This window comes from Ambystoma mexicanum, chromosome 3p, assembly GCF_040938575.1.
Source record: "Ambystoma mexicanum isolate Mex_15411 chromosome 3p, UKY_AmexF1_1, whole genome shotgun sequence".
In the NCBI taxonomy this organism is placed as follows: domain Eukaryota; kingdom Metazoa; phylum Chordata; class Amphibia; order Caudata; family Ambystomatidae; genus Ambystoma; species Ambystoma mexicanum.
This window is the reverse complement of record NC_090925.1, coordinates 682,176,033-682,195,018: the sequence shown is the minus strand read 5'-3', so window position 1 is coordinate 682,195,018 and position 18,986 is coordinate 682,176,033. Positions and strand designations below refer to the sequence as shown.

Sequence of the window (18,986 nt, the reverse complement as noted above, 5' to 3'; positions counted from 1 at the left end):
CGATGTTTTTTTCTTCTTCTTGAGACTAATGGGCAGCAGAGGCTACAGGCTAAAAGCTCTGATGTAATTCTGGACTCTAACATATTGGCAGTCATGGGTGGTGAACTGTGTAGCCCGTGGCTCAAATGCGGCCCGGCTAGACAGGGCTACATGCTAATCCCTTAACCTAGAAATAAAGACGCAGACACCAGGGTCATAAAACAAAGACTTTATTTAATGTAGTGTTTTAAGTACGTTTTGATTGATGTGCATCTTTATTGGACTAATCCAGCCAGTCCACCATGCAGCTGGATGGAATGTAAGAAGAAAAACAACAAGGAAAGAATGGGCTGGGCAGGGGAGTAAAGATTCGAAACATGTTTAAAAAAGGAGAGCAGTTAGAGAGAGAACGGTTAGAAAAAGGGAGAGGGAGAGAGCAAGAGTGGAAGAAAACGAGAAGAAAAACAATAACACCCTGAGGGGGCCCCGGCTTTGAGCGGGCCCCTAGGTCCCGAAGAAACATTTGAACTGGGCCATGGGTGCTGGGTGACCCGGCTTGCTTACCGTGGGCCTGGGCTGCGTGCCCGGAGCAGCCCGGGCACCTAGGGGCCGTTGCAACTGGAAAAGGTCCCGGGCAGTGTGCAGGGTTCTGCCCTGGATGAAGCATTAAGAGCTGACCAGTCTGGTGTGCGTGTGAGGAGTTAGGGTGACATAATGCATTATATGTTTTATGTCATTGTTTGTGTGTATATTTATGTATATATTTAAGTGAATGTTAAATGTTATGTAAGGGAACATTGGCCCTCATTACAGGAGACCCTAAAAAAATGACCAGCGCCTGACTGCCCAGTAACACCAGGTTGGCAGGAAGTCAAGCGCCAGTAATTTTGTAAATCCCCATCTCCATAGGACTCCATGGGAATGGGGACCACGCAAGCACCGGCACCGTTAACAACGGGACCAGTGCTTCTGTGAAACTCTGGGAGTGGGTGCTGTTCCGCCGCCAGGTCAGACCCTGGCGGGTGGGACGGCACCTGCCCGCAGAGTCGTACTCTGCCACTCCGGAAACGCTGGTGCCGGTAGGCTTACCGTCACTGGTGTTTCCGGACTGGCATAGTTCTAATGAGGCCCATTGTGTGTGTGAATGTTATGTAAGAGTACTCTTATGTAGGTGTAGGATTTTAGGGTTAAGTAGAAGGAATAGAGGGGTTGTGTATCCTGCCATGAGGTAATGGAGTAAAAGAAGTGGTGGCCTGCCTGAGGCCGTCTAGAGGGTGAGACCACTCACGGAGGCCATCCTCTGGCCTTATGCTTGTGTGGGTGGTACCAGGTGTAGGGCACAGATCTGTTCCGTCAGTCTCACCCTAGTAGTCTCCCTGTGACCCCTTTAAATAAGGCTGGGCTAATGGGGCAGATCCCTTCTTATAAGGAGCTCAGGTCAGGGGGATGATTTTAGAAGCGGATTAAGAAAAGGGATATGAACGCTGCACATTTGACCATGGGTGCACGAAAACTTGAACTTATTACGCAGATTTTAAAATCCATTCATGGGCTTCCTCTAAATGCTGGGATTACCTCTGAAAAGCGCTACGATCTTGATCTGGTCTGTAAAGCGCTTTGTTGCTTCTCGAAGCTAGGTCTGTGCTCAATAAATGCCCTAAAATAAATAATAATAATAATAATAATAATAATAATAATAATAATAATAATTTTGGGCAGTGCCCAAACTCCAAAAAGAGGTACATATTCTTCAACCTCCAACAAATAGAGAGCCATAAACACTGTAGGCCAGATTCCCAAAAAATAGCGCAAACGAAAGGAGAGCAGAGAATGATGCTCAAAATGGGCAACCCTGAAGTTCTCCAATGCCTGAAACAGCGATACCTTCAGTCCAGACCCTGAAAGTGTGCATTTGATGTAAGCACAGTTTAGTACTTTTATTCTGTCTGACCGTGCTGTGGTTGTGGATGCTTGAAAGGTGCTGCCATATTGGAGGGGAGTTTGGCATCTTCGACCAAAGACATTCAAGCATCCCTGGGTCTGGCTAACTTGTACAGGAAATTCACGCCCAACTTTTACATGCTTATGGCACTTCTAACTAACCTATTGCAGAAAGGTCAGCGATTTTGTCTGTGAATGCTGAAGCGGCCTTCTGACCCTAAAATGGGCATTCACAAGTGTCCCAATTCTCTGTCAGCCCAATAGCCTGTGCACCCCTTTGTGTTGTAGACCAATGCTTCATAAAATGTGATTGATACTGTCCTGAATTGGGAACAAGAAGACTTGACTGAGTAACCCCTCACCTATTATTTGGGCATTATAACCCGAGGAGGGGGGCATTACTGGTAGGAGCCATGGTTAGAAGCCCAAGCGAAGCGAGGGCTTTAATGAAGCATCAGGGATATTACCCTACCAGTAATGCCCCCCCCCCGCCTGATGGTTACATTGCCATTAGTACCCCGGCACATCGTGCTGGGGTACTAAGAGCATTTTTTCTCAGTGTTGCAACCCTTTCCCGACTAGAGGAAAAAAAAAGCCCAAAAAAATGATCGTCAGGGAGAAGGGTCCCTTCACCCTTTCTATGGCGGGCATTAAAAAGAATGAAAAAGAAATTGTAAGCAAACAAAATGGCCACCATGGAATGAGCAAAGGGACTACATGTAGTCCCTTCTCCCTTACCATGGTGGCCACTCATGGGAAAGAACTCCAGGGCGCCGCAGCGTCAGAGCCTTTTCGGACAGGTAAGGCCCGGGCAAGGGCCAGTGAGCTTGCTTTTAACAAGCTCATTGACCCTCGCCGGGGACTAATATAAAATACTCTCTGAGAACAAGTGGCACTACTGTGTCCTTGAGAAGGAGCTATTGATGATAGAGTTATTAGGCTGCATATACTGAAACAGTCAGCAGGCCAGTTAGGCATGCTCTTCCGTCCAGTATGTTTTATCTCACTTATATTCTGGCGAGTAAGAATAGAATACCTGACCACCTCTTTGGACCTGAGCAGATTTTGAATGAAAAGACCTTCATCCTGATTATGGACACCTTTCTTAAACACGTTTTGTCTGTCATGGCCACCTCTTCCATGGGTTCCACCTCCTCAGAATAAGAAAGCTATCCTCAGTTGACGGATTATATTTTTCAGGACATCGAGTCATGGCGGCAGTAATAAATAATACGTTGAAACAACACTTTTGGTGGCCGTCTCTCCATGAATTTTTTCAATGATGTTTCAACATGCAGTCCAACTCTCCCAGGAACTGGCCCATTGGCAAACTCACCTGCTCTCCCTTCTTCCCCATGGCAGGTTATTTCCACAGACATTATTGTTGATCTGGCTCCATCAGAAGGTTAGACCACTATAATGGTTACCATTGACTCATTCACCATGATGGCACGTTTCACGCCATTACAGAAGATAATTACCTTTGAAACTACCTAAACATCCTAAAAGAAGTTTTGCATCTGAACGGAATACCTGAAACCATCACTTCAGGACGAGGTTCTCAATAGGTTTCCAAATCCTGGGCCTTGTCTTTTAGGTTTCATCCTCAAAGCAATGGACAGAAAGAGACTTCACTTAACTGTTTTATCTCTGCAGCTCAAGGCAACTGGGTCTCTTCACAGCCAACCGCTGATTTCTCATTCAAGAAGAGAGATTTTTCCATCTCCATTAGTCCTTTTTACTGTACCTATGACTTCCATCTCTGAATATTTCCCACATCGAGGCCTTCAGATGCTTGGATACCTTTGTTGATGGCCTTGCTAAATGAGTTGCAGAAAAACACAAGAATATGACTTGATGAATATAGAAACAGTTCAAGCTACCATAAGAATATTTGCTTTCTGAAAAAGAGAAGAGGCCCCGATTACACAAAGGGACATTTGTTTTGACTGTGTTCTCATCATTTTCTGCTTCATCTAACTGCTTCGGAAGAGTGGCCAAAATGTTTTGGTCCTTTTCGGATCATCAATTGTGTGGCCTATAGACTACGATTGCCACCCTATTGGAAAATAATATACCCCATTATTCCATGTTTCTTTGCTCGCGTGCTAATCTCCTGGAAAATTCTCCCTAAAACAATGAATTCCACCTCCTCCTGCCCCCTGGGATTATGACCCGGAATAAGAAACTAATTTGGGATTCTTGCTACAATGAGGGCTCGTACATAATTTTATTGATTGTAAGGGCTATTCTCCTGGTGACAGAATGTGGATTCCGGCTGCTCATGTACAGCTCCGACTTTGACACAGGGATTTCATCATTCTTATCCGTGGAAACCTGGAGGAGCGGATTTTGGGGATGGGCATGCGGTCACAACCAGTGGACACTGCCCCCATGCTTGGTCTCTCTGGCGTCATTGGCTTTGGAATCATCAAGAGCCCCATGCAAGACGACGACTCTTGTGAGTCGCATAACCCGCTCAGCAAGATGGTGCCCACCCTCTTCGGGACATGGAGGAAGTGTTCCACAGCAAGTCTTTGATTTGGAAGCAGATGTGCGATGATGCTTTCCAGTGAGCCTGTTACCAGGTTCCATTTTAGTTGATGCTCTTCTTCTTACCTGCTGAGTCCCCACATAAACATCTGCCTGCTCCAGCCCAAGGTCTCCATTCCAATGTTCTTCTGCTCTGGGCCTCTGCTCTTCCTGCTCCAGCCTGGGATCCCGCTTTAATTTCCTCCGCTAGTCTCCACATTCCTGTGTCCTGTCAGGGGCAAACCTAGGAGGAGGAAAGGGAGGTTAGTTGCCTCTCCTGTTGCCTCCCTGGTTCCCGGTGTGCCCCCCATTCCTCCCACCGGGCTGGCATTCAGTTGTGGCTGGCACTGAGTGAGCGCCAGGCCTGATAGTAAAAAACAAAACCTGTGAGTGGCACGCCTAACTGCGGAGTGCAACGTGCCACACACAGTTAAAAAAAAAATCTCATCAGTCTTTGACGCCCATCCCTATATTGAAAACAAATCCATGTGAGTGGCGTGCCAATGTGTGGAGTGCAGCGCACCGCTCAGTGTATTTGAACAAATATATATCTTCAGGGCTACTGCTCAGACAGAGAAATGGCTGAGTGTCGGCCCATATATTTAAAAGAAAACCTGTGAGGGATTTCCCTACATGAACGAAACTAAGAAAAGTCTGAGTCAAAGAGTTCAACTTAAAAATCTCTGTGTCCAAAACCTATACTTACCCTCAAAACTAAATCAATGCAATGTGCAGGGATGATAGTAACCGAAGAAACAGTGTTCAAAATAAAGTTCTGCGCTACTTGCAGCTCGCAGCTTTCTTTCAGCTCCCTTCCCTACCTGTACAACATTTCCACAAAAAGTCTGACAGTTACACGGCTTTAAACAATCCCTGGGGCTCCCTTCCCCAAGTTCCAAGCAACACAGTTCAAAACACAAAAAGGGTCTTGAGGCTCTGTCCACAAGACAAGAAGGGTAGTACCTCAAGTCTTAGGGTTCCCTTCCCCAGGAGTTGTATTTGATCTTCATAAACAGGTGGGCATCTTGGCTGTTCTCTTTATTCCATTGGCCCATAAACTTTTATTTCCTTTCTTCATATGATAGGGTTAACCTCAAGAGTTCATTTGATTCTCCTTTCCTCTGTATATTCATACAATTTTTAGCTATCAGCTTATTCAGAATTCAACATGCAGTGGCTTGTCTTAACTTGAAAGTTCCACTTACTTTGAAATTCATCCTGCAGTGGGTTTGCTTCATTTTACAGTTCCATACACTTCCGAATTCAACATGTGATTGCTTTCTTTAATTGTTAAGTTGTCATGCTGTTCAGTATTCAGTGGGCATTGGTTTAGCTTAAGGTTTAGTTTTCATTCAGCCCGATATGTAGTATTTATCGTTTTACTTTAAGTGGACTTCCCAGTACTGAGAGACTTTCAAAAACGTCCTTATTTAAGACACTGACCACTCCAATACAAAGGATTTCACACCAATGTAACGTTCAGTCATCACTGGTCTCTTTAGTAGCTTTCCCCATAGCGTGGAGCAAAGGAACTGCAGCTTCTGCTGTCAAGGGTCTGACTTCTACCCCTTAGACCAGTGGTCTTCAAACTTTTTTGGCCTGGGCCCCCCCTGAGCAAAGTTTGGGCAGGCCGGCCCCCCCCTAAAGTGCCAGATGGACAGAATGTAGAAATCGCTATGAACATTTGCGTGCAGTCACCGCACCCTACTCCCAGTACAGACCCATGGCTCTCCCCACCCTCCTCCCACCACTATCCCAGTGCTGCCGCCCATCCTGCTCCCACCACAGTCCCATAACACAAGCATACACACATCCATACACATTTAAATAAAAAATAAATCGCCACAAACGTACCTTCTGAAGGGGCCTGCGTGTGGTTGCTAAAATGTCCCGCTCTAGGTTGCTCTGCCCGTATGTGCGAGGAGGCGCAGGAGCACACCCTAGCACATACATGCATGCAGTGCCCCAGCCACATTTCCAATGAGCTATGCAAGGCTGGCGAAGCAAAACACTGCCAGCGTTGCATGGTTCAGTGATCATGTGCGGCTGGGGAACTGAACTGTCAAAGGCAAACAGTGTTTCCCTTTGACAGTTCAGCCAGCCCAGGAGCACTCCCTCAGCTGGAAAAAGCAGCTGAGGGAGTACTCAGTATTTCACTGGGCTGGCTCCTCGGCTCCTCCATAATGGGTGAGGTGGCCAGTGGGCGGACGCACCCTCACCCATTATGGATGAGCTGGCAGGTTTAGACTGGTCTATAGGGCAATAGGGCGATGACCGTACCAAAAATGCAAAATGCTAGTGTAGGCCAGTCAAAATGGGCCACTTTTTTGGCCAATGTGGGCCAGTTTGAGGAGTTACTTCACTATGCAGCTAGTAGTTTTGACCATTGTTGCTGAATAAATATTCTTTAAATATCACAATTTGTTTACATTTCAACAAAAAACAACCCCTTGGGTACTAATCAAACAGCCTGTGACTAAAGGACTGAATATCCGTTTGCAACTGCTGGCCCTTTTTTCATTGTTGCCTAAGACCGTTTTATGGTCCAGTCTGACCATGTGAGCCTCCCCTTCCCATTTCCTCCAAGCGGGAAAAAAAAACTTTCTTTTTTTTACATTTTGTTTTTACACATTTCATGCTGGGCTCTGGCGCCCCCCTGGGATGCGGCTGAAGACCTCTGCCTTAGACACTCCTGTATCAGCTGCTTGACACAGTGGAACGAGCACTTCGGAAGAAAGGGAAAAGGGAAGTCTCTCCACACAGTAATCACTTTCCGTACCTGGCCGGGTGCTCAGGAGCATTGCCCAATGGTAGTTATCATACAATATAATAAAAGGCCAGATGTATGTTTATCCGATTCAATCATGTGCAGTAGAGCTAGCCTGCTTCACCTCTTGCCATGACTAGAGGGGGTTGTTGCCTTAGGAAATAAGCTCTTGTCTTAGGCAATATATAAGGCCAGATGTATGTTTGTCCGATGCAGTTCTCTCCTTACGCACTTCGGCCTGTGTACACAGGCTTTCACACTAGTTATCCATATTCGAAAGCAAAGGTGTGGGGCCCTAGCTTTCCCCTTTCACAGAACCCGATACAGCAGTACCGACAAGCATCAGCTTCTTGGCTCTGCGCTTGCACTCCCCCACTCATTCAGCATGTGCAATACTTTTACACTGTCTCACTTCAGTGTAAGGAATTGAGAGTAACTAAGCTCACACACAATTGTTTACATCTCACAAGAGGTCAAGGCCTAACCAAAGGCCTTCTGTGACCCAAGCAAAGGGCACTCACTTCATTTATACGCTAGGCATAGATTCGGAACGTCTACTGTGCTCTATAACCAATCTGCACCAAGCTGCTGCCTTTCCGCAGCAGTCAACCAATGAACAAACATCTTGGAACGGAAAGGTGATCTGGTGCTTGCACTGAAGTTCCACAATAACTTGCACCTAACAACCGGTCGTCTCTATGGAACATGCTGGTGCCATTTCTAGGACGACAGTCACCAACCACTCTTGCCTTACAATATTGGGAGAATGTGGCTCGGTCTTTAGACTTCTTCTTCCATATTCCAGCTTCCCCACCACCCCAAAAAAAACAAAAAAGGCCTCTTTTAGCCAGGTCGATAGCAAAATTGATTGCTGTGTTGATCACTCATTGAGTGAGTTTTTCTCAGGATTCCATCGGTCGAAGTCGCAGTGCCTTTATTTCTTCTTGATCTGGAAGTAGAGGGTTCCTTTCCCTGATCCCATATTGAATGCCACAGTATGTCTGTATATACACTTTAAGAATATAGACGGCTCACAGAGGCAGATCTCCTCTTGGGGTATAGGGGAATAGGCTTAAAAAAGAAACAGGATCATGGACTGCACCAAAGTCCAGCATAGGTGAAGGACAAAGACGGGCCAATGCGATGAGGAATCTGGCAGCAACCAAGCAAGAGAGGAATGATTGAACACACTTCCATCCTCTCACCAGCTACTTTTATACGGCACCAGGAAATATGACAGGAAGAAGATGATAGGCGACTGCCTCAGACTGGTACCAAAAAAAAGGAAACCGATCAAGGTGGTGGACATCTTAGGATAGGCTACTTCTCAATCAATTGCAGCATCAATGGAGGCCTCTATTGGCCAGTCAGAAACAAAAGGGGAATGACTGTTAATCTTCACACCACCAAGTTGACAAGCTGACCTCATCAACCCAGAACACTGTGACTTGTGAAGAACAATGCACACCATGCCCCCATGATCACCAAAATGTCCTCTTGCTGCCAAGGTTGTCCTGACATCCAAGGCCGCTGAGCCATGTTGCTTTGAAGGCTGCGATGGCCAGGGCAACAATGACAATCCAGATTTCACAATGATGGGAGCGATGCGTGGTGCCTAGGGAGAGTGAATTTCAATATGGGTTGATACAGATTTTAATATCGAGGTAGAATTTAATGTCTCCAAATATAGATTCATGAGTAGTTGACTCACAGTGGCATAGCCATGATTTACTTGAATAACAACACGTCACAGACTAAGATAGGACTAGAACTTGGAAAATCATATCCCAAATCCAGTCCGTGCAGCATGTTGGGCTTGATATTGTGTGAGCCACTCGCTGTTAGTTTTCAAAGTTAGTAGCGACCAGGGAGATCCCAGTAGTCCCACAGGTCGAACTGTGCAAGCTCTTCCGCAGACCAACTATTGTATGTCAACGATAGAGCAAAACAGGACTCCCAAGCATCCTAGGTTTTTCTTTTGGTAGCAATGGGTAAACGGCAAGACCAAACTCTACAGGAGGTAGTTTGTTGGTAACGAGAAACAATATAACACAGTTGTCAATTCATTGATGGAGTTTTTCCAGTCAGATGTATTTAATTTCAAATAAATTGCTTTTTGAATCACTTTAAAATTAGCACACTGGAGAAATGTATCATAGAAAGAAAACTAGAACCATTTCCCCTGTTGGTTTAGAAGTTACAGCTATTAAAATACGGGGAACAATCAGAGCTAAAAATTGCCCTCTCATGGGCAACATTGGGCTAAATGGTTGTTCAGTACCAGAAAACCTATGGCACTCATCAAGAGTCATTGAATGTCACATATATTATCCAGAGTTCTGAGTTTGGTTTAAGTAAGATTTGAAACCTAGATGAGGACAATGAGTTGGGTCCTAATTGCCACCACGTATTTCCTATTGCAGGGAAAGAGCAGATGGGTCCACAGTGCAGAAGGCAACGTGGGTTCTTAGCAAGGTAACATCAGGGTTTTCACCTACAATGTGTCCTCAAGGCATACTAGAATTGTAGACTTGTTGCTCTCACATTTCTGGCGACACAGGCCTTATCTGGCCCACGTCAGCGCAGAACCTGTTTAGGCCTGTTAGCGGCCTCTGCGGCGAGCAGCTGGGTCCTTTATGGCCATGATCAGACCCACGTAAGATTAAAAGCTTGACTATTGTAGGCGATAGCGCTTTTATCACATTTTATACATTTTATAGGCCAGGTATGAAAGAAGCGTCCTTTTAGACCTTAGAATAACTGGTTCACTTCCGCTTCGAGCAATTGCTAAAGTGCTGAAACTGTGGATTGAGGCAAAATAAAGCTCTGTTACGTATAACTTTAAGGGTGCAGCAGGTAGTTTGTTAAAAGCGGCCCTATTAAATGCCAGATCAGTGGTTGCACGTAGTACTGAAGTCCCTAACCTAATTTAGGAATATCAGCTAGATATACTTTTTGTTACAGAGACATGGTTTAACAAAACTCCCCATGCTCTGTTCTACTGCCTACTCCCTGAAGGATACGTAATTCAATGCACAAATCGACCCAGGAAGAGAGGAGGAGTAATTGTAGTAATGTATAGATCAAGTGTGAAACTCTCCCATCTTGAAGATCTGGGGTGGGGGGAATAAATTCAGGCCGGACATGCGGTTCTATGGCCCTCCGCCAGGAGATAACGAAAGATTCTACTTGGCTTCAGGCCACCTGGTCCAGCAAAACCCTTCCTGCAAAAGCTAGATACTACTTGACCACCTGTTTTTTTCCGGAGAAAATTAAATGCATACGGGCAAAGGTCGCCTTAAATAGACAACTGAAGCCAGAGCAAGATCTGACGCAGGGTTGTCTAGCGTGTCGGGTGGAGGAGAAATCCACCCCGAGCACTATATCTTTCAATTTTAAATCTGTTTCAGAAGAAAGTGTTTTAGCTCTATTAAAAGCACTTAAACCCACAAATGATGTTCCTTTCTATGTACCGGCATGGAGTGCAACCTGTTTGGCAGCAGACATTGCCCCTTTTATGACTCTTTTTGTAAACAAATCATTGGACCAAGGGAATGTTCCATCTGACTTTAAAAAATCGATAATCTCTTCCATGCTGAAAAAAGCTAATTTGGACACTGATAATCTGAAGATTTCCCGCCCGGTGGCAGGCTTACCATGACTGGGAACAATTCTGGAGAAAATGTTTACAAGCCAACTGCAGGAGTTTGTTGAAAAGGAGTGCCCTTTGGGCCTGTTTCAATCTGGGTTCCGCCCAACAATTGGTACGGAAACTGCCCTGATGGCAGTTTGGGATGGACTGCTACGGGTTGCAGACCAAGGGCAACTCTCCCCATTAGTAATGTTAGACCTGTGGGCTGCGTTTGATACGGTGGACCATGGCATCCTTATCAAGTGACTAAGGGAAGTAGGGCAAGTTTCAGTTAATGCAATCAGATGGTTCACCTCTTTATTTTGTCAGGATGTCAACAGGGGAGGTTGGGAGGTTTCTTGTCAGAATCCATCTTGCAGGAATTTTGGGGTCCCTCAGGGATCCTGCTTGTCACCTTTATTACTCAATCTTTACTTGCGGCCACTAATGAATATACTGCAGAAACATATGGCCTGCTTTCAGTCATACGCAGACGACACGCATGAGTTCATTAGATTGGACAATGTGGAAGAGTCCTTTATGGGGGTAACCATCTCTTTGATAAAATTGGCAGCTGGGTGTCTGCCAATACTCTACAACTTAATTCCTACAAGACAGAGATCGCTTTGTTTGGACCAAAACATCTTCTGACAGAAAATAGATGCCTGCTGCCCCCAATGTTGCTGAGTTAAAGAATCTTGGTTGCATATTGCAGAATGATTTGGGCTGTGAAGGCCAAATCAGAGCCAAAGTGCAGGCCATGTTGTATTCTCGGTGTCTGCTCAGACAAGCGCTTCCTTTTGTCCATGTGAATGGCCATGCAACAGTTGTGGGAGTGCTGCCAAATTCGCAGTTGAACTTTTGTAACAGCATGTTAGCCAGTGTCCCGGCAAAACAAGTTCAGCAACTCCAAAAGTATCAGAACGCTGGCATCAGATGTGTGTTTGGGTTAAGGAAACCCACACCTATTTCTGGGTTACGACAGTCTTTGCACTGGCTAACAGTGGAGGACAAGATTAAGTTCAAGATTCTCTGTCTGATGTATTAAAGCAATAATCTGGCACTGGTTTACTTGACCAAAAAATTGCATCTTTGCCAGCCAATACGGGAACTCTGATCACAGGACCAGCTAATCCTAGCCATTCCATCTTTGTCCTGTTATAGAGTTGACTTCAGATTTTCTGACTCCTATCCTACTTCTAGCCTATAAAAATTCCCTTGCTGCCCTCACCCCTACACTAAACTCTGCCACATCCATCCTCCTTTTTCACAAACACCCTTTTGAATCACCCCCAAAAACTTTCATCTGCCCTCCAGACTTTGGTCACACCTTCCAAACCAATATTCATTGCCTCCTCCCTTTCTGCTAATGACTTTACTCACTACTTTTCCTCTAAAATATCTAAACTTCATGACACTCTTACAGCCACCTCTCTCCCTCCTCAACCCTCCTTCTGTCCACCACCTCGCTCCCTACCTCTTGCACTCTTGTCTACTTCTCCCATACCTCTCCTTTTGAATTAGCAGTCATCCTTCGCAAAGCCAACTTAGCTTGCACTCCTCTTGACCCTTTTGCCCCAAACTGTCTTACTCTCAATCGCTTGCCCTTATATTGCTTAACTCGTTAACCCCACTCTCTTCTGTATTCTTCCCTGCTGCCTTCATACCTGCAACTGTCTTCCCACTATTGAAGAAATCCTCTGTTGACCCAAGCAAACTATTGTCCAGTTCCAACCAGATTACTAAGCATTTTGAGGATTATGGGTTTGGAGATCCTGTAGCAAACACTTCTCTGAGACTTCACTCATGCATGTGTCCAACTTTCTTTCTGATGCCCAACACTTGTAAGGGTGTAGAAGTAGATTGGGGACACACAGTTGGCATGCTTGTTGGCATAAACTTTTATTGAACTTGAAAGAAAGGATAAAGACCCCAACTGTCCCTATAAGTAAGAGGGGTTTCCATGCCTCAAATAAAAACTAAGGAAGATGTCAGAATGTCCCTCAAAATAAACTAGTCCACTGTCTTATGTCCCAAACCTATTTCCATCCCTTACACTTAAACACAATGATTTGATTGATTTGATGTATGTATTTGTAAGCGCATACCAGGTAGGGACCAAGCAGACTGCATCAAGGCGCTGATGTAGAAATACCAATTCAAATGAACTGCACAGCGCTATCTCGTGGGCTTACCGAGTTAAAGGTACACTTTTACATAGAGATACGTTTTTAACGGCTTCCTAAAGATAGTCGATGAATCAATCCATCGAAGTTCCAGCATATGAGTTCCATGACCGAGGTCCAAAGGAAGAGAAGCTTCTGTCTCCCCAAGTGGTTGTTCTCAGAAATGGAACTGTTAAAAGGTGTTGGTCTGGATCGAAGTTGTCGTTGCGGGCAGTACATTTGAAGTTTTGTGTCAGGTAATCTAGTGCAAGACCATGGATGCTTTTACAGACCAGGCATAAGACTTTGAACAGAATTCTCTGCTGTACACGGAGCCAATGAAGGCTCTTCCGATATTGCGAAAGTTGCCTTTCTAGGCAGCGAGAAGATCAGCCTAATGGCAGAATCCTGAGCAACCTGCAGTCTCTTAATTTGATATTTTTGGGCACCCATAAGAAGGGCATTGCAGTAGTCTAATTTTGAATCAGTGAGTATACCTATTACCGCTGAGCGGTCCTTTCGGGCAACGAGGGACAAAACAGGCTTTATGAGTCTGAGTTGATAATATACTGATTTAACCGTCTGGCTAACCTGAGGATTGCAACCCATACTCGACTGCCAAATACAAGCCAGGTTTTTTACTGCATCCAAAAATTCAGTAGGAACACCAAACAGCGAATGACATGGAATACATTGGATAGTGTTTATTACCCTTCTCTTAGAGCCGATCACAATGACCTCTGTCTTTGATGGATTTAACTGAAGTTTGTTTTCCAACATTCAGTTTTAAATTTTGTTGGCACAGGACAGAACTCGATCTATTGCCTCCCACGGTTGCTTAAGCCGTACATATATTTGGGTATCATCAGCATATGAGTGATAAAACAGATCAAATTCATAAAAAATATTCAACAATGTACGGATATAAATGTTAAAGCAGTGACAGTGAAGATTCTTGCGGCACCCTGCATTCCACAGGTAGAGCGTTGGAGAGGTAAGCCCCCATTTTCACCTGCTGGATGCGGTTAGTCAGAAAGGACACAAACCTTTTCAAAGTTTTGTCTGATACCTGCATCGCTGAAGACAGCCTGGAAATTAGAATCTCAAAGTCGTAGTTCAATAGAGTTTTGTGGTCCAATGCCCGTTTTTTTTTTTTTAAAAGCAGTGTGAGCTATGATTTTTTTAGGTTCAGGGGAACACAGCCCTGTGACAATAAAGCATTTATCACTGTTTGTATAGCCGCATCAGGTGCGTTTGCATGCTGCTTAACCAAATAGGCTGGGATCGGATTGCATCCCAGATTGGTGGGCTTAAGCCTCCCTAGCTGACCCCACCACTCCCATCATAGATGTTTAATAATGTAATTTATATCTATATAGTACTCCACTTTAGTTTAAAGTATATGTCCCACTTTTTTAACTCTCATGAACAAGGTCACCACTTATTCTGATCTTTGTGTTATTGTAGCTGTGAGTGGGAGTTCCTCTGCCATCTATAGTAGCAAATGTATTGCACGTAGAAGAATCTTGAGGGTAGACAATGTATTGCACTTAGATGAATTTGAGGGTAGCCAATGCATGGCACTTAGAAAAATTTGGAGGGTAGCTAATGAATTACACTTAGAAGAATTGTGAAGGTAGCCAATGCAGTACAGTTAGGAGAACTTTGAGGGTAGCCAATGTTCTAGCCACCGCTTCCCCTGCTGTCCTCCCGCATACCTCCCAAGTACCACACACGCTCTAAGGGCCACACAAAACACACATCCAACATAACAAACATTTGCATACAACAAACAATCCCAGACACTTGGCCTTACCCCCTGGATTGAACAAGCCAGTGCACACAATCAAAACTCACATAGAAAGCCGACACGCACAGATGCCAGTTTCTCCTGGTTCTGCAAGCATCAACCCTTTTTTCTCACAGAGCCACGCGAGTGCCTGGAGACCATGCTAATGGTAACAATGCGCGGTATGTCAACATACCATCTGTAAATATTTTATTGAAAGTCGTTTCTGATCGAAATTGACGTCCTTATTCTTCAAATAAATATTAATGCAAATAGGCAAACAATGTCCACGAAAATGGACATAAAATGTATTCATGCAAATTTACTTTGGACATCCGGAAGAAACAGAGTGGATTGCACAGTGATTAGTATCAATACATCCAATACCCAATTCAAGGAGCAGTATTATCAGATACCATTTGTGTGGGGGAAGACACTTGCACTGTAGGAGGTGTCGCCATTTCTAAAAGGGTCATCCTTGCTACCTTTCCTAGTATGCATCTCTCCTGCGGTTCTCAGAGTCTCCCTAACTCGATATTATGTTTAGATGTGCCTGGGTCAATAGCAATACTTCAATGCATGCGACCCTGCCAATGGGGCAGATGCTGCTGATATCACTGAACTATATAAGGATTTGAACTATGAAGGTCTCCTGGTAGTAACAGCTCCTGTATTCACAGAAGAAAAGAAGTAGTTCCCCCAAAAAGTACATATAATTATAAAGCTGTTTCTAAAGCTATGGGTAGAAATCTAGAAGCAGGGTTCTGCAAGCCGTGGCTTTCCAGACTTTTTAGACAATGGTTCCCATGACCACTCACCTGTTGAGTTTAGAATTGACAGCCTTTCAAATGCAAGGAAAAATCTATGACAGCAATTACTTCCTTGTGGGAACAATCAGCTTTATAATGACTCCTGGTTATTCAATACCAGAAAACATGTGATATCTAACAGGAGTCAATGGCCCTCATTACGACCTTGGCGGAGATCCATGGTGCTATTTGCACCATGGTCCATGGCGCTAAGCTGCCAACTCCGCCATGGTGGTTGGCGGACTTACCGCCCCATTCCGACCTTGGCGGGGCGGTAAGTCCCCAATCCCCATTTACCCTTCCCCATTCCCATTTTTGCCCCATAGGGTATAATGGGAGTGGGGAAGGCGTTAATTACGCCACCGTAAATTACGGTGGCGTAATTAACAACAAGGTCCCTTAGCGCCATGGATTTTACCGCCTGCAAAAAGCAGGCGTAAAAATCACCATGGCGCTACGGGAACTCGTACTCAGGCGGAAAGGGGCGCCATGGTTTACGCCGGCGTAAACCCCTTTCCGCCAGGGTCGTAATGAGGGCCAATGAATGTTGCAGATATTATCCAAAGAGCTGAGTCTGGGGTGTGTGTACGTTTTGAATATTAGGTGAGGATAATGGAGTCCAGTTAGGCCCTTGTAAACGGCTCGGCAGCTTCCACTGCCCATGAAGTCTAAGCTCTAGAGAGGTAATTCTACAGAATTGTTAGATGTTATGCCCACAGGTCTCTCACGTCATTAATTGTGCACCAAAAAGGCCAGCCTCATCTCCATAGTCTGGATTTTGCATTTTGCTGATCACATATAAAAGAAAAATTGCAAAAATGTGTGGGGGGCTTGTGCGGTGTACTGTTGTGGGCTATGTAACTTTTAACCCACTATCTATCTTTTCTTGTCTCCCTTTTCCTCGTCTCCCTTTTCCTCCCTCACTGCTGGGTTTAGGAGGACTATCGGGACTACGAGCCAGAAGCATAACAGGGCCCTGGAGCCCGACTCCGGAGCCACCTCTACCAGCAGCAGGAGCAGCACAAGAATCAACCGAGAAATGGATCGCCCTCCCGGTGCCACCACCTTCTGCATCACCCCTCATTCTCCATGCAAACCTCTCCTCCAAAAGACCCCTCACCACCAAGGACCTCCTCATACCTCTCCCCTAAATTTCCTCCTATCATCCCCACCAGAAGGACCCCAAAATGCCTACTACCCAAATAATCACCTACCCCCTCAAATGGACCTCACGATATCCCCTGCCTTCTAATGATCTCCTTCCATGGCCCTACGGAGACCCACAGACCCACCCTTATCTCCATAAAGAAACACAGTTCTTCCTCTAGTATATTATAGGTTCCTACATGTGTCGTCATGTTTTAACGTACGGTACTCTTTAGCATTTTAAGACAAATAGGATGGTGTCAAAAGAATTTGTACAAAAAAACTGTTCATATTTATTGTGCATTGTGTATCCCCCTCATCGCCTCAGCACCCTACCCGGGCCGAGCTTTTTTGTCACTGTTTCCCTCCCAGTGAAACAAGCTCCCTCCAGGGAGGGGAGGTTAGGGGAAGTGTTGTGACTATTTCTTTTCTACATTCCCTTCCTCAGGTCGCCGTAGAGAGCAAAGCATGTTGTCACCGTTTTTTTTTTTAAATGGGGAATATATATCGACACAAGAAAAATACCAAAAAAAAATACTAAAATGAATCCAAATAAAATAACAATTCACAAAAAAAAAGCAATTGAAGAGCTGGAGACGGCTCATGTGTGAATGTCCGTGAAACAAACAAATCATGTGGTGTGAATTTTTTTAAATGTATTTCACATGTTGTCATTTTTTGTTTTTTTCTTCTTTTTTTACATCAATGGTGAAATTATTTGTGATTGTTCTGTGACGGGGAGAAAAAGGTTGCTGTTCAACATACAGAATTTATGTGTACCTGTTACAAGCCACTTTCAGAAACTGATTAAAATGTGAAACCCCCCGCCCCCTCCACGCCCTATTCCCACGTCTCTTTCTGAATGTGGTGTGAAATAGTTCCGAGTGAGCGCGTACGAATTCTCTGGTTCGCCACCAGAGGTCCCTCCCGTACACGTTCCTACAATAAAATGAACTCTGTATGTACAGTAAAATAAATGGTCTCTTGGCTCTTTCTTCCATTTTCCATCAGCACGGCCGCCATCTTGCTCAGTGTCGCTGTTGTGCCTTATACCCTGGGCACCAGAGTGCAAGACTCAGGGATGATTTTGAGTTGGGCGCAGCAAGGAGATCTACACTGCAGATGGAGTCTGCCCAGTGGCGGCAGTGTGTGCAGCCTTCCACTGCACCCGATTCCAAGTTGGGACTGTGGGGGCGTGCTTGGGGCAGCACAAACAATGAGCAATGGCCAACAGAAAAGTGACAGTCTTGTACATTGTGGGTGATGCATTGAAAGAGCATCAGACCAGTGAGAAATGGAACAATATTGTCTGTTCTCTCTAGTGAGGGGAAGGGGAATTGCCCATCATCTTTGGAAAGACAGGGAACAGACATGGCATTATAATAACGAAGGAAAGGTCAGAACCCAGATGCAACCCTCACTCCTCCCAATCAATAAAAAGATGTAGAAAATACTCTGGAATGGAATGCTACTATGTTGGTGTTTTTGAAAGAGCACCAGGGCCTGATTTAGCTAACAATGTGATGTAATTTAAAATGGTCTTGTATAGCTGAACCTCTGTCATTTTGGTGGACTCTTAGTGCCATTACCAATGTCTGTGCTGGTTTTCCCACCAGAGGAAGTTGCACACACTGCCCACAAGTGACGGGTTCTCACACTGACCCCAATTCAAACTTCTTCCAATGCACATTGGTGCACATTTTTAAAACCACAATCTGAGATTCTCCAACTCCCAATCAGAGTGAGCTATTCGCTTTGCCACACGGTTATACGCTTTGCAAAGTGCCGGCCGGTGTGCAAGATCTTCACTCTGTCAACATATGCAAGTTTCCCGCATTCTCCATCACTGCAAGCTTCTCATGGTACACACAAGTATAACATTATTTGGTTGCACACCAGCGCAACGTCACCAACGGTGGGCTAACGCCTGCTTCTAAATTAAGGGTCTATTGAAATTTGGTTTTGAGTAGGTATTTGGCCAAATTATGGCTGAAAATGAGGCATGCATCTCCGAGAGAATGTTTAATTATCACTCGAAGTTGAATAGTTTCCCCTACAAAATAAATTAAGTACTGCTGGACTGAGTGCTGGAAATGTCATGTTTGTCACTTTTCTGATTGAGTGCAGGCAGAGCAGAGGTGTGAAAGTGTCAACAAAGCCTCGTCCTTCATGTGCTGGAGAGGGGTGAGCTGAAGCAAAACCCTCAATATTTTAAATGAGCAATGAG

The 18,986-nt window shown here is 44.9% G+C and overlaps 1 protein-coding gene across 1 annotated transcript in view; it reads left to right on the top strand.

The window, feature by feature from the left end:
• SNCB (synuclein beta) overlaps positions 1-17,736 on the top strand; it is a 223,585-nt gene extending 205,849 nt beyond the window's left edge. Inside the window, exon 6 of the mRNA XM_069651475.1 lies at positions 16,550-17,736. Coding sequence (XP_069507576.1) covers positions 16,550-16,582 — 33 coding nt within the window. The 3' untranslated portion in view covers positions 16,583-17,736. The remainder of the gene's footprint in view (positions 1-16,549) is intronic.
• Positions 17,737-18,986: the final 1,250 nt, after the last annotated feature.